Raw genomic sequence first — 15,596 nt, forward strand, 5'->3', positions numbered from 1 at the left:
GTTTTATTGGGTATTTATATTATAGTTTGTATGCTGCCACCATCCTGTTTTGAGACAGGCCATCCTGAGACATCATTATAGGACAGGATAAAAATGCCCCAAATCAATGAATGATGAGAGCAGCTCCAGGGAGGTCAGATCTGTTGGTGACTGTGCTGGAACTGCCGGGCTCCCAGAGGCAGGTATTCCTCTTGATAACACAAGGTGGAGACACACTGCAGGGGATGGACAGCAAGTAGGAGACCAGGGTTTCATTCATGTCCTCCAGTCCTACAAACATGTCCCTTTTGCAATCCCAAATGTGAATGTGAATAGGAGTGCCTATTTATTTATTTATTTATTTATATTGCGATTTATATCCTGCCTTTTTCCTCAAAAGGCTCAAGGCAGCTTGCATCTCCTCCTCCATCTTATCCCCACAACAACAACCCTGTGAGGTAGGTTGGGCCGAGAGTCTGTGACTGGCCCAAAGTCACCCAGTGGGCTCCATGGCTGAGTGGGGACTAGAACTCAGATCGCCTGAGTCCCAGTCCCATGCTCTTCACCATGACACCACACTGACTCTCCTGAATTTGCTATCAGATTTGAAAAATGCAGATTTTTTTTTTAAAAAGGTGTAGCTTGAAATGCAGATTTAAACCCCCTCCAATTTTCTTCATGCATTTTTGGTGGAAGAAGGGGAAGTGTCCAGTTTTTCAAAATCCACATGTAAATGCAAAGAAAGAAAGAAAGCCCTGCTCAAAAGCTAGATGGGGGTCAGCCAAAATGAGCTTCAGAGTGACTTTGGAAGAATTTAGGTAAACTTGAGAATTACTGGTTCTCACATTGGTGGGAGTATGAATTCTGGAGCCACGTTTCAATTCATATGTTAACTCAGAAGCCGCAGACCTGGAGCATTTTTATAATTCAAGTAGTCAAGTGATCCGTGTTTCTTTTTTAATGAGACTGTTTGCATGCCCAGTAGAACTGCGGTTGTTCCAGAGAAGTTTGTCCTCTTGTTCTGAAACAAAACTGTTTTCTGTGTTTTATGTGTACAGTGGTCTGCATGTTGAGACAGGGAAAACAGACCTGCAAGCCCCAAGATGCTGAGGTTTTCTTCTTTAGTAGCTTTCATCCTTAGCAAATGTGGGAACCTCCTGAAGCTCCGTCCTGATGCACCATGAGCAATAGGCAGTGGAATATTGTGAAAAACGGGATCTTGTCTACCCCTCAAGAGGAATCTGTGCTCCCTGCACAAGAAAAAGAGAGTGAGAAATCCTGGCTTTCTATTATTTTATCATGGCATTTTTAACCTGAGGATTAGCTCTTTTGAGTTAACGATGCCACCATAAAATACAAGACATCCAAGTAGCAACCAGTCATCTCTCAACTAAGTGTGCTGGGAATTGCTCCAGTTCTGTAAGAACTGGTACTTAACTTTTTGACTACAGTGGTTCAAAACACATAAAACTTTAATAAAAGACATTCAGCCAGGGAAAGATTCAACCTAGGTTTAATTAGAAGGGAAACAATCTTGCAAAGGAGCATTGCCTTTTAAATACCTGGCATGAAGTTAACATCAGAAAAAGACTTTGCTTTGTTGTTTTTCTCATTACCTGAATTGCTTGATGCCATCCTGGCCCAAGCAATAGTAAAACCTGAAAGCCTGGTTATCATGCTACTTGCTTGGCGTGTTCAGACAGCACAGCAAGGCAGCACTCGGGGTTGCCTTGAACGATGGCTTGCTGTTGAAGTGAAGGTTATGGCTGTCTGAACTCAGCCAGGATAACAAGGCACGGTGAATGATGCTTGGCTCGTAACCCAAGCGGAAGATAAATCACAATACAGCGTTGCTGCAAAAGGTCAAATGTAGCAGTGCAGCTTTCAAATCATGTGAGGTACTGATTCCCCTCTGTTTGGCCTTAGTTAGGCCCCATCTTGGGTATTGTTACCAGTTCTGAGCCGCATAGATTAGGAAAGATGGAGACTAACTGAAAAGGTTCAGAGGAAAGCAACAGAGATGGTCCAGGGACTGGAAACAAAGCCGCATGAGAAGAGATTGAAAGAACTGGACATGTTTGGCCTCAAAAAGAGAAGACTGAGTGGGTATATGATAGCTCTCTAAAAGTACATGAAAGGCTGCCACAAAGATGAAGGCCAGGATCTCTTCTTAATCATCTCAGAGTGCAGGACATGGAAGATTGGGCTCAAGTTACAAGAAGCCGGGTTCTGGCTGGACTTTGGGAAGAACGTAGAGCAGTATGGCAATGGAACCAATGTCCGAGGGAGGTGGTGGGTTCTCCTGCTCTGGAGGCCCTCAGGAAGCAGCAGAACAGCCATCGGTCAGGGATGCTTTACCTGGAGTCCTGCATAGAGCAGGTGGCTGGACTGAGTGACCATATAGGTCACTTCCAACTCTACTATTCGGTGATTCTTGGTTTCTGCCTAGGCTGGTATCACCAACACAGACTGGTAGCATCCCCAGGATTTCAGGCAGGAGTCTCTCCAGCATTTACATGGAGAGACTGGAAGCTGAACTGGGGACCTCTGTGTACAGAAGCTTTGCCGCTGATCTAGGATCCCTCTCCCACCCTAGCTTAGCATTTAGACTAGGAGACCGACGCCTCAGATCGGCTTTAGCAGAGGCTGGCCTGCTTCTCAGCACAGTCCTGACTGCTGGTTTGTGAATCGTTCCTGCAATCGTGCCTGGTGATTCAGGCGCACGCACGCCTCACGCCTGCTTATGCCAGTGGATCTGTTTTCCACCAAAAATGCTGAATTCCATTTACTCCGTTTGATCTGCCACTGCGCATGATGTATGGGGATTTGTTTTCTTCTTTCATCAGGTGAAGTTTTCTATAGAAGTAAATACCTCCGCAGTGACACATACAATTGCAATATGGAGGCAGACAGAATTGTGGTGTCCGAATTTGGGACCATGGCATATCCAGATCCATGCAAAAATGTATTTGCCAAGTAAGCAGTTTTTCCACTTCTACCCACCCCCAGCAACATATCCTGTGTGCTTTCCACCTCTACCTGGATGCTCAGAGAGGGTATATTTCTTCTGTGCCATAAGTACCTGTGAATCTCCAGATGTTGAGCTACCAGCTCTCATCAGCCCCTGATAGCATTCCCAACAGTCAGGGGCCTGTGTCAGAGAACTGTTGCTCGTCAGAATAGGAAATGCTTTACCTAGAAAATGTCAGAACTGTGTAGATAATGGTCTGCATCCATTTTGTGGTTTCTTCCATGCATATGCTTTCACACTCAAGTGTGGAAATGGAAAATCAAGTTTGACCTGCATTCTAGCCATGCTGCACTCAAATTTTAAGAATCTCAAAACTTCAGTGCCAACTAGTAACATGGCAGATAGAACATTTATATTATCTTGATGGTTGTGAGTCGGGTTCCTCAACCACATCACACTTTCAAATCACAGAGCCTTCTTTGGCAAAAGCTATTTATTCCGCACTTTCAGTAAGCACAACCAACAATGATTGAGTCTCTGAGCATGCACGGAGCAGTTTTCTGAGAGTTCTCAGGACCCCTCATCACTTGATGAGTCTGTATCTGCCTCAGCTTGGAAGGTCTGCCAAGAATAACGGTCTCTTTCATTCCCAACAATGATTGACACATGAACTGAATTCAAAAAATGTGGAGTTATGGTATGGTTTGAGTGTGGGTTGTTGCTGAAATGTGGGTTATGTTATTTGAATCCAGGAGTACTAACAACCCATGGCTTATTGATGACAAACAACCCATGCAGGGAATCCGTGGTTTCTTGTTGGCTTGTGAACTGTGGGCTCTTTGCCATGGTTCAGACAACACAACAACCTGTTTCCACAAGCCATGGTTCACAAAGATCCCACTAGACCACTAGACCAGGTTGTCTGAACCTCGATCTGTTTGATCCATTTGAAATTACAGCCTATTTGCATGTGTGAATGACTCATCACAGAGCAAATACTACAAACAGAAAATTCCTACCAACTGAGATACCATCCTTTGGATTGTGGGTTATTCACACTTTCAGGTACACGTTATCCAATGTTATGTGATGGAGCAGCCTGTGTGAGCAGGCCTGTGGTCTTTGGCCAGATTCTTTTGTAGTGCTTAAAAGTGCCCTGGTCATGCTGGAAGGAAAGTTGATCACCACAGTTGATCAAATTTCCACCCCAAATTTCCACAGGGCATTCTGCTATCTATCGCACACGATCCCCGAGTTCACGGACAACTGCCTCATCGGTATCATGAAAAATGGCGAAGATTATTATGCTACAAGTGAGGTCAATTTTCTTAGGAAGATAGATCCTCAGAGTCTAGAAACCCTAGAGAAGGTAAGTATGGGTACCCAATCGGTCATCTCCAAGTTAGTATTATAGAAGAGAAAGAGAAACTTTCCATGCCCATTTTCCTGTCTCCATGCATAATTTGACACACTGCTCTCATGTCCTGCACTTACTTGGCTTTTTCCTACTTTTGTTGTTGTTAGTCACGAAGTTGCATCCGACCCCTCACGACCCCATGGACAACGTTCCTGCAGGCCCTCCTGTCCTCCACCATCTCCCGGAGTCCACCCAAGCTCACACCAACTGCCTCAGTGACCCCATCCAGCCACCTCATCCTCGGCCGTCCCCTTCTCCTTTTGAAGCTCCTTTCCTCGAAAGGGAGCTGTCAGAGTCCCTTGATTATTTTGGTTCTCCCTTTTTAGCATCTTTCCCAGCCTGTTAGTTTCCTTGATAAAGCTGTCAAGAGATTTCTTGCAACAAGGGCTCCCATACTCCCCAGGATCTGAATTAAGGTCTGCACGTTCCCCGTCATCCTTCCTTGCTTTCTTCTGTGTTTTCCTTTGTAGGTTGACTACAAAAAGTACATGGCCATCAATCTGGTAACAGCTCACCCTCATTACGACAGTGCTGGAAATATTTTCAATATAGGCACATCTATTGTGGATAAGGGGAAGACCAAATATGTTTTCTTTAAGATCCCCCCTTCAGCACCAGGTAGGAGTCATGTTTAGTTCGAATTTATGAGCTGAAGTAGGATGGGATGCTTTCAAGAAGGGGCTGAGGTCACAGCAAAGGAGTAAAAAGCTCCCGCATCACAATCTCATCCCGATCCCCTTTCTTCCCCTGCCTACCTTCATGCGGTTGCTATTCAAAGTTCTTAAAAACAGGCTTAACCAAAGGGACACATTCACCTTCCCCAACCTCATGCATTCCGGATGTTTTGGACTGCAGTTCCCATCAGCCTTAGCCAGTGCAACCAATGGTCAGGAATGCTAGAAGCTGCAGTCCAAAGCATCTGGAGGGTACCCAGTTAGGGAGGGCTGGCTCTAACTTAATTCCATCAGTTGCCATGAGGCTACACAGTCAGTGGATAATTCAGAACTTTGAAGTGTCCAAATTATCTAGGAAATTGCAATGCAAGCTCTTTTCTGTGTGTGTTTTAATTTAGCAAATGAGAAGAATAAAAAGAAGGCGGGCTGGAAATGTTTGGAAGTGATTTGTACCATCCCTTCCCGGTCCCTTTTTCACCCCAGCTATTACCACAGCTTTGGGATTTCGGAAAATTACATCCTATTCCTAGAGCAGCCCTTCAAACTGGACATACTCAAGATGGCAACTGCCTACATTCGCGGGGTGAACTGGGCCTCTTGCATTGCCTTCAACAAGGATGACAAGGTATCGTCTCTCTTGCTGAGTAACGCGATTATTAACATTCTGCCTATTAAGTGTGTGTTAAAATAAACATATGGCTCTTGTGTATAATATGACCTTCAGAGGCACTTGTGCACAAACATTTCTTTTCTGCTATTTTGGGGAGCATGATTTGGAGCAGATCAGCAGGTGGGAAGCAAAGAGTTGACCAGCCACTTTCTTCTTCCCTGCCCCAGATCTTGCTCAGTCTGAATGCTTCTGTGTCATTCTGTCCTGATAAAAAGAAAGAAGAGAGAGAAAGAGAGAAGCAGGACGGGAAGAGCTGTAGATGGGGGCAAACATGCCTTCTCTATGAACCTTCTTGCCCAGCAGTTGAACCAACTTGCTATGCGGAGAAAATCCCATCCTTAGGTGATAGTAGGTAGAGGGTGTGTGTGTGTAAGAGCTAATACTAATGTTTGCAGTCCTTATTTCAATGCAATTACACAATTGTGTGTACAACACAATAGCAAAAGGGATGAGGAATTAGTCACACTGCCCAACACGTAAAGGGGGAAATAGGGCAAAACAGCCCTGGGGATGTGGTTGCATCCAGATTAGCAAAGCACCCTCCATGGAATTACCCTAAAAACAACCCAGGAAGTGTAACTGGTGCAGAATGCCAGAAGTAAAACAATGGTGGGTGTGGGGTGCCCAGATCCTGTTGTTCCTGGTCTCTGTTGTTTACGTTGCCATTCTGTTCTCCCCTGGCCCAAGTCAGTGTGCTGTCTGGTTTTTGCTTGTCTGGTTTTTTTTCTTCTATCCCTAAATGCCTTGGAAACATTTTCTGAAGGATCATTTTGACCCAGCCATTGACTTGCCCAACCATTAAGGTCAGTGTCAGATGCCCTACTCTTGCAGGCCCCCCTACACAAGACTTACTAGGCTGGTGGGTGCGAGGGACAAGGGTCTCTCCGGGTTGCCCCACTCCTTTTGAACTTCGTCCACAGAGTGACTAGCCTATTCCAGTCTGCATTTGGTGCTTAAAAATCATCAGCTGCCGCTACTGCTGTGATTTGTTTGTGAAACTTCATGTAATGTTTGTTTGGCTTGTATACCTCTCCGTTAGCCATAGGTTCTCTGCACAGCTCACAACATAGTAAACAGCATTTTAACAACAATTAAAACAGTGCAGTTCATTCATCAGCAGTCTTAACCAAGGGTGGCTTTGCCATTTTCCAGACATGGATCCATCTCATTGACAAAAGGACCAAGAAAGAGGTGTCTGCCAAGTTCTGCGCAGATGCCATGATCGTCTTTCACCATGTAAATGCTTATGAGGAAGAGGACCACATGGTCTTTGACGTCATCACCTATGCAGATGGAAGCTTGCACCAAATGTTCTACTTAAAGAACTTGGAAGGTCACTTTGATAACAACGTGAAGCTCTCTTGCATACCAGTCTGCAAGCGGTTTGTGCTTCCCCTGCAGTACGACAAGGTAACTCTAAGCGTGAGCCGTTGGTTGGACCTGAGTCAGGACGGCGAAAGCAGCGGTTGCGTGTGGACAAGCTCTGCCCAGGCGGTGCAGACGTTGCGTGTTTTCTAGGGGGTTTCTGAGGGATTCTGCAAGGGAAGGTCCTTGCTCTCGTTGATGAGTTCAGCCAGCCAGACATGCCCACCCAGCAGGTCATTCCGCCTTCCTCCCGTGGCTTCCATTTTTTCCTCCGACAGGTGAGGAGCATTTCACCTATGGCCTGGTAGTGAGACTGCTGGCCTGGGGACCCAGGAGATCTGGGTTCTAGTCGCTGCCTGGCCATGGAGCCAACTGGGTGTCCTTGGGCCAGTGACACACTCTCAGCTCGGCCTACCTCACAGGGTTGTTTTGTGGGGACAAAAAGAGGAGGAGGAGGCCTGTGTGAGCTGCCATGGGTGCCTCACAAGAGGAAGAAAAGCGGGGCATAAATGGCATGTGATAATACTTTGCTGCTGCCCAGTAGCTGCTGTTCAGGAATTCGGTGCCCCCATTAGCGAGAGCCTTTCTGTTCTGCTGATGGGACTCCCAAAGACGGTGGATGCATCGCAGCCTGGAGAGCCAGGGTGGTGTCGTGGTTAAGAATGGGGCCCGGGCAACCCGAGTTCTAGTCCCTGCTCAGTCATGGAGCGCGCTGGTGGCCGGTCACAGCCTCTCACCCAGCCCACCTCTGATGTGTGGGCTGCACAGCCGGACTGCACTTCCCGGGCCCCTGCTCAGTGTTGCGCGTGACCTGCCTTCCTGTGTGTGGGAGGGAGGCTCCTATGCGCATGCGCCTGTTTGTGCCTTGGACTTCGCACCAGCACCAGCCGTGCCACAGCAGGAACACGGCTGGGATGCACCTTGACCTGGAATGGGAGAGTTGGGACTGTGCCCCCCTTGTGCGTTTCATGAGGAAGAATGGCATGAGCTGCATCGGCTGCAAGGCCAACATCCTCATATGCATCTCAGAATACAAGCCACCTGGATGGATGTTGAGGAAATAGCTAATTAGCGCCTTACCTGCTTCAGAATGCTTAAGTCAGCAATTGTGGTTTTAAAATAAAGCTGGAACAACCTGTTAGAAATAAATGGGACCTACAAGTGCTTAACTCTCTTTGAATCATCATGGAATTATCTCTCCACGGGATCAGTTCAGTTGTTTTCCTGTCTGTGTGGCGCACTGGAACTTCTGGGCATCGTGGTTGTGGGTGCCAATTTGGTAGTTGGGTATTTTGCTCAGTCACCAGACCCTTCTGGATCCCCCTGAGACATTTGGGCAAGGGGGACTCTCGCGCCAGGCTTCTTTGCAGCTCTCTTGTGTCCTTCGCAGAGCGTGGCCCTCAGTTTACAGGGTCGGCTCAGCTTGTTTCATGCAGTCTGACCTTGAAGTCAGTGTCTGCATGACCAAGAGTATGTCACTCCCTTTGCCAGCTTCTCCTGCTTCCAGCCCAAAGCAACAGTCTGGATTTCAGTGGAAACAGAGTGAAGCTTTTGAAGGTTTATCAAGGATTCAGAGAAAAAGGCATGGAATGGATAACAGGAATAATCAGTCTCAAGGCACAAAGCAGTTAGCAGTTTGAAGTGGCAATTCAGTGGAGAACGATAGAGAGCACAGAAAAGCAAAGCCCAGCTATTTACAACTCTGGCTTGAGCTGCCAGCCTGCTCCTTTGGAATACGCATGGTCTCTGGGGTACCATTCCCCTGGTGCCTGGTTCAGGCCCACCCTCATATTCTGGGACACCTGTGCTCTAGCACCTGTACAGAAGAAAAAGACCCTGAACCTCCTTTACCAGTGGAGTACATCTCTCTGGTCCCTCACCGGCTGGGTGTAGATTCCAAACATGAATTCTGCGCTTTAATCTGGATGATTCTGTGTGCATTGCTCCTCTTCGGTCCAAAGATGGGTTCTTGAAGATTCCTCATTCTGTGGCACTTGGGCGGTGGACCGATCGATGGGCTTGTCAAGTGGAGACACTTGGCCTTGAGATTAGCTTAACCAAAGCATTTGCATCACAACTCCAGCATCTAGCAACTGCCATCTCTTTTGCATTTAGCAACAGAATGTAAAATGGGCAGGGGGGTTCTTCCTCTTAGACCTGAAATTAGACGGAATTAGTATGTTTTGGCTGAGTGGCCCACTCTAGATCACTCCAGGCGAGCCATAGAGGCCACTTTGCACACCACAAATTCATCCTGTTTGAACTTAGACAGAAGCAGACATCGCATTCCAAATGTGGGCTCTTCTCCAACACCTAATGGCAGCTTAATCCACAAGATCGTTCAATGTGAAATGAACCTCGGCACAAAGAAGTCTACCTTTGAAATGTTCATTTGGCATTGGAAAAATGTTCCTCTGAAACGCAGCATGTGTTCCTGGTATGTATTTCAGGATGCAGAAATAGGCACCAATTTGGTCCGACTCCCATCAACCACGGCAACAGCAGTGAAGGAAAAAGATGGTAGTATCTACTGTCAGCCTGAAGTACTGTGTGAAGGTGAGAGGCCGTTACCTGGGTGGCTGGGGTGAGCATATGTTGTGTTTTCTTGAAACGCTACATTCTCGGCTCACAGATCTGCGGGTATAATATAGCTTACAGATCTTGCCTTACCCAGGTATGCCATTTGGGGGTGGGGAAGCATGTTTGGGGGTGTCCCAGCAAAAGCAGGAAAATTGGGTCTCATGAGCATAACACCAACCTGTTAGCAGGTGTGTTTATCCTTAGAATGGACTTTCATCTTGGCCAGAGGTGCAGAACCTTTTTCAACCTGTGTGCTGGGCATGTTCAGCCTTGAGAAGAGAAGACTGAGGGGGAACATGATATCACTTTAGAAGTACCTGAATGACTGTCGTGAAGAGGAAGGTCAAGATCTCTTCTGGCTGATACCAGAGTGTAGGACACAGAATAATCAGCTGAAGCTGCAAAAAAATGAATTCAGGCTAGATATCAGGAAAAGCTTCCTCAGCGTCAGGGCAATGCAACAGTGGGACCAGCTGCCTGGAGGGGTGGGGGGCTGTCACACACTGGAAGCTGGGCAGCCATCTGCGTGGGATGGCAGGGCCCAACGCCCTTTAGCTGAACACTCTTTCTGCCAGTAACTAAGCCTTAAAGGCAGTTTAACCTTTTTATAAAACGGGGCAGGGGATAAGTCCTGCAGACTTTGCACAAAAGTCAGGATACCACCATATAATAACTTATTTGCGGGGTGTGGGATAAGGCCACCTGGGTTTATTCTGGGGGGGGGTCACCCCCTATTCCAGGGAATTGTGCAGTCGGGGGGGGGATGTGTTTATACATGCAGGCCTTCTGCAATGAAGTGAAACAACTGGGGGAAAGCATTGCCACATGATCTCTTGGCTGTCACAAATTCTCTTGGAACCTTCCCTGCTTTCATTGTATTGCTTCGATGACAGGCTTCCATAGAGCCTGAAGTGCGCAATCCTGCCTGATCCTGGAAGCTAAGCAGGGTCAGGCTTGGTTGGAATCTGGATGGCAGACTCCAGATGTGAGCACAGCTGCAAAAGCTGACAGGCTCCCATTCCCTTCAGAGGGGTTCAGCAGACAGTTTTTCAGTATTAGTGTTCACTGCAGGTCTCTTTTATGTACCTTCAACTGTGACTCTGTTTTCTTCTTTCCATTTATGAGTGCGAATTGTCCAACTTCATCTGCAGGAATTGAATTCCCTCGCATCAACTACGATTACAATGGCAAAAAGTACAGATACATCTTTGCTGTAAATGTTAATTGGGGCCCAGTTTCCACCCAGGTACCATATTTCAAGACGTATGTCCTCTTGTAACACGGTGTTGTGTAGTAGCACTCCATATTGTGCTGATTTATACCAGTTACATTATCTGAAACTATGATCATATGCGAAGGAACTCAGTTTAAATCTAATGTCCCCTTTAAATGTCCTGTTTAGCCCATTAGACAATGGGGTGGGTGCAGACCAGGGTTAGGGGGAAAGTACATTTCCAGTTAGCTTGAACTGTGACTCCCAGCTCTCCTGACCACTGGTCACGCCGATGGGATATCTGGACATTGAGGTCCCAGTCTTCTGAAATCTGCCTTGCAATAGTTCTTGGACTGAACGGGCTTGGCCAAGGGATGGAGACCTTAAGATGGATTTGTGTATTCGTTCAGTTGTGAAGCATGCAATCAACATTTCTCTTGACCCTACCTTTTAGCCACTGCTCCATGCTTTTCCACTGTTTTACGTTCCTCATATGCTGAATAATTGCCAAACCTGAGTACACAAACACCCTCGGGCAGTTGAGCATTGTAAGCTCACTTAAGTCATTACCACAGGAATAAGACGGAGCTTTTTCTACTGTCCTGATGGATCGCATTCCACTCCAAGTGGTCATTTGGGGGCACTGGGCTTTGAGCCCAAGGCCTGGCTGCTCTACTTATTTTAGCATTTTATCTTGGTTCCATGGAACTCCATATAAACCACTAGGAATCCAACTTGCTCCTGTTTACATAATCCAGCCCTTAACCTCCCGTTTTCCATTCTGGCTTCTGTTCTCTTGTTTGTTTATTTAACATGCTCCTGTGCTGTGCTAATGCTATAATGGGTTGCGGGAAGCAGAAGTGAGACAAAAGCCACCGGGGGCGGGGGGGCGGTGTTAAGGAAAGGGGTGCAGAGAGGAAGCAAGAAGAAAGATCACTCACAATTGCACAGGGAGTCTCACTGGATGGGATTTTGTGGTGTATCTTGGCCACAAGATCTCATGTAGGACATTCTGAAATGCAGCTTGATGCTAATCCTGAAGCTGAGATCTTGTATAATAGGACGGCATACAAAAGCTATTAATCAGTCAATCAATTAATGGCCCTTCACTTTGCCAGGTGGTGCAGGGCCACCCTTTGCCAGTTCCGTTTTGCAAGTCTTGGTGGCCATAATCAATCAGTCAGTGGCCCTTTGCTCTGCCAGGTGGTGCAGGACCACCCTTTGGCCAGTGCGGCGTGCGGGGTCCACTTCATGTGCCCCCGCGCTGCGTCCCAGAGAGCTGGCTTAAGAGCTCAGGCAGCCCATGCAACAGCCCTTCTGACTTGCTTCACAGGGCGTGCCTTTTGGTAAAGTTCTCGGGACAGCGCCCACCCCAGTCCCCACCTCCTGTTTAGCTGTGTGCACTGAAACGGCCGCAAGCTGCACCTCCGTTTCCCCATTCCTCGGTGCCCCCCCCCCCCGGCAGTGCAGCTTCCTGCCCCCTCATTCCCGCTGAAGGACCAGGCTGTAGTAGGTAGGTAAAAGCGTGCCTGCCTGGATCAGTGCAGGTCCCTCAGGCAGGAGAAGGTTATCCATGGTTACTGGTCCTGATGGCACTGTGCTGCTTCTGGCATTGGAGACCGCGCACCGGCTGCTGGGGACCGTGGGCAGGGAGGCGCTCCTCCAGTCGTGGCTTGCTAGTGGGATCCTGTGGGCAACTGGTTGGGCACGGTGTGAACAGGAAGCTGGTTTAGCGGGACCTTTGGTCTGATCCAGCGGGGCCCTGACATTACGATCACTTTCTCATGGACTTCAAGAAGGTGCCTCGGTGGTGTCAGGACGTGGCCGCCCTTGTCAGCAGCGGTTCTTGTTCCTCATCCACGTTCCCGTCGTGGCTACGGCTTGCCTGTAGCCAAATGGTCCCTGCCAAGTCAGTGATGTGGGCCTCGCTCTCCGAGGCAGCAGAGCAGGAGACCTGAAGGAGGGCCGCCTTCCCTGTGTGCCCTCCCGCCCCTTGAGAGCTGAGGCGGAGGCCCTGCTCCGGGAGCCCTCCTTGAAGGAGATCAGGAGTGTGGCTACCCAGAGGAGGGCCTTCTCTGTGGTGGTGCCCAACTGGGGAATATGCTCCCCAGAGAGGTTTGCCCGGCACCAATCCTTTATTCTTTTTGGCACCAGGCAAAACCCTTTTTATTTTCCCATTATCTTAATGTTTAGTTGGTTTTAACTTGGGTTTTATCATATTCAGGTGCTGAACACTGTGTTTCGTTTCATTTTATTTGTTCTTCCATTGTAAGCCATCCCGAGACATCAGCAGTGGATGAGTTAGAAAAGCGATGGATGGATGGATGGATGGATGGATGGATGGATAAGGATTTTCATTTTAAAATTAGCACAAAACTGAAGTGAATTCTCCCCCACTTCTTTGCTCATCTAGATAATTAAATTTGACACCCTGACAAAGAAGTCTTCTTACTGGGAGGAGGAGCATTGCTGGCCATCCGAACCCGTCTTTGTTCCTTGCCCGAACGCCAAAGAAGAAGACGATGGTAGGAACCCTCAGTGTTCTAATAACAGGGAGGAGGCGGGTGGCGTTCCATTAATAATAACCTCCCGTGGTAGTAAATGCCATAGTTTATGTGTTGTGCGACGAAGTCCTTCCTTTATTAATCCTGAATCTCCCAGCAGTCTGCTTCATTGCATGACCTCGGCTTCTAATGCTATGGGAGAAGAGAGAAAACTGTCTCTCTCCCCTTTCTCCACACCACACGTATTTTTATTTCCATCGCTCCCCTTATTTGCCTTTTTTCCTAAGTTAAAAAATCCCAGTTGTTGCACCGTTCCTAACGGGATCTGCTCCAGTCCATGGATCACTTTTGTTGCCCTTCTCTGTACTTCTTCGTCGTGGCCTCTGTGCATCACACATATGGGTGCTGCGCCTGCACAGTACCTTTGGCCGGAAGAGTACAAGCTAACGGTTTTTGGCGGGAAAGCTCCGCTCCCCCTCCCCCATGGCCTATGAAGAGCGGAGCGTCCACCATTTTGTTCAGGCTTTGCGACCGCCGTTCGCTGTGCCTCATGCCGCTTTCGACTATCGCTCTGACTGTTACTCGTATAGTACTCTTCTCTATTATTCTCCCAGTTATTATATCCCTGTTAGTTCTCGTTGTCTCTATAGTTCTTGTTCTGTAGTTCCATCGTTCTACCTTTCTTTCGATCTTCTATTAAAAAAAAAAAACACCAAAAATATATTCTTACCCTCTGCACTGTCTTCTTTTTTCCCATTTCTTGCGATGGCGCGGCAAGCGGCTTTCCGCAAATGCGCGGAATGCGGGTCGAAGATGTCTCCATCTGACCCGCACGACTTATGCCTCCTCTGCCTGCGGGAGGGGCATAGGACCGACAAGTGCTCTCACTGCCTGGCCTTCTCTAAAGCAGGCCAGGAAAAACCGTGAGAACCGCCTCAGGAGGCTCCTGTGGGATTGGGCTCTCATGCAGTCCGACCCATTCGTCGCTCCGAAGCCTGGCCCTACCACAGCGGTCCCGCCCTCACGCCCTTTGGACGAAGGCACGTCTACCATGAGGGCTCCACCCGCTTCTCCGAAAAAGAAGCGTGAGAAGCGCAAACATGCTGATACCGAGAAATCAGCAAAGAAGGCCAGGAAAGAGAAGCCTCCTAAACCGACCCAGAAGTCGAAGGACCCGGAGCGCCCACGGCACCGTGACTCAGGTTCGACTGTCGCCTCGGTACCAGCGGCAGCTACCGTACCGACCCCACCCGAGCCGGTACTCCAGGCAGCTATGAGGGTTACCCCCCAAGGGTCCCCTCGACGTGTGGCCGACCTTCCCACCGAGCCGCTGCCAACTCTTCAGCGGGGGTCGATTTCTGATGGGGAAATTCAAGACTCTCCCCCCAGGGCTAGGTCTCCCACGCCTATGCCCATGACCACGACGGAGGCGGATGTGGTCATATCCCCGTCCATAGGAGCCGCTCGAGGGAGCAGCGATCCAAGGAATGGCATCGCTCCTACTGGCCATCTTGGGGCGAGCCATGCTCTACCGGGTGCTATCCCACATCGAGGGATCGGTCCCCACCACCCTCCCACGACCACCCACTGTCGTTGAACCCGAGGCGCGTGTCCCCGATTCCTTGGGATGAGAGTAGCCGGTCCATCTCGCTGGTGGAGTCCTCCTCTTCAGCTCCCCTGTACTATGGCGTGGACTCGGACGACTCAGACGTCGATTCCACCTCTCCCGACGTCGCTGTGACCTCCCAGGGCCCTGCGTCACCAGGCGAGTCCCATGTCTCCTTTGCGGAGCTGATGTCCCGGCTTGTCCAATCCCTGGATATCGACGCTGTCCGGCGTCCGGGACCCTCGACAGACAAATTTTATGACGTCGTCCACGGGGAACAGTCCACCTCGATCGTCCTGCCTTTGATTACCATCCTACGGCAGGCGATGACGCAACCCTGGGACTTGCCTTCTCACCCTCAACCCACTTCGCAGAGGTACGAATCCATGTACTGGGTTCGGGAGGAGGACATCCCATTCCTCCTCTGCCATCCCAAGCCAAACTCGGTCGTGGTGGAGTCCTCCCAGGGTAGAGAGGCAAGAGGCCACACCGCTTCGCGGAATAAGGAGGGCCATAAGATCGACTCCCTGGCCAGGAGAGTCTACGCAGCTTCAGGCCTGGGGCTGTGTATTTCGAACTAAAAGGCGACGTTGGCGAGGTACCAGTACTTTATAATG

The 15,596-nt window shown here is 48.8% G+C and overlaps 1 protein-coding gene across 6 annotated transcripts in view; it reads left to right on the forward strand.

Annotated features, from left to right (window-relative positions):
- The window catches only part of BCO1 (beta-carotene oxygenase 1), a 37,630-nt gene that overhangs the window by 7,400 nt on the left and 14,634 nt on the right, over positions 1-15,596 (forward strand). For 3 of the 6 annotated variants that reach the window (XM_044434157.1, XM_044434158.1, XM_044434159.1), the window contains exons 3-10: positions 2,826-2,955; positions 4,172-4,319; positions 4,838-4,985; positions 5,440-5,666; positions 6,864-7,121; positions 9,527-9,632; positions 10,808-10,902; positions 13,283-13,394. In XM_044434157.1, coding sequence (XP_044290092.1) covers positions 2,826-2,955; positions 4,172-4,319; positions 4,838-4,985; positions 5,440-5,666; positions 6,864-7,121; positions 9,527-9,632; positions 10,808-10,902; positions 13,283-13,394 — 1,224 coding nt within the window. Of the gene's footprint in view, positions 1-1,037; positions 1,248-2,825; positions 2,956-4,171; positions 4,320-4,837; positions 4,986-5,439; positions 5,667-6,863; positions 7,122-9,526; positions 9,633-9,860; positions 10,034-10,807; positions 10,903-13,282; positions 13,395-15,596 lie in introns of those variants that run through there. The other 3 variants (XM_044434161.1, XM_044434163.1, XM_044434162.1) reach the window with 3 other exon arrangements.

Source organism: Varanus komodoensis, unplaced genomic scaffold, assembly GCF_004798865.1.
Source record: "Varanus komodoensis strain SLA01 unplaced genomic scaffold, ASM479886v1 scaffold27, whole genome shotgun sequence".
NCBI lineage: Eukaryota > Metazoa > Chordata > Lepidosauria > Squamata > Varanidae > Varanus > Varanus komodoensis.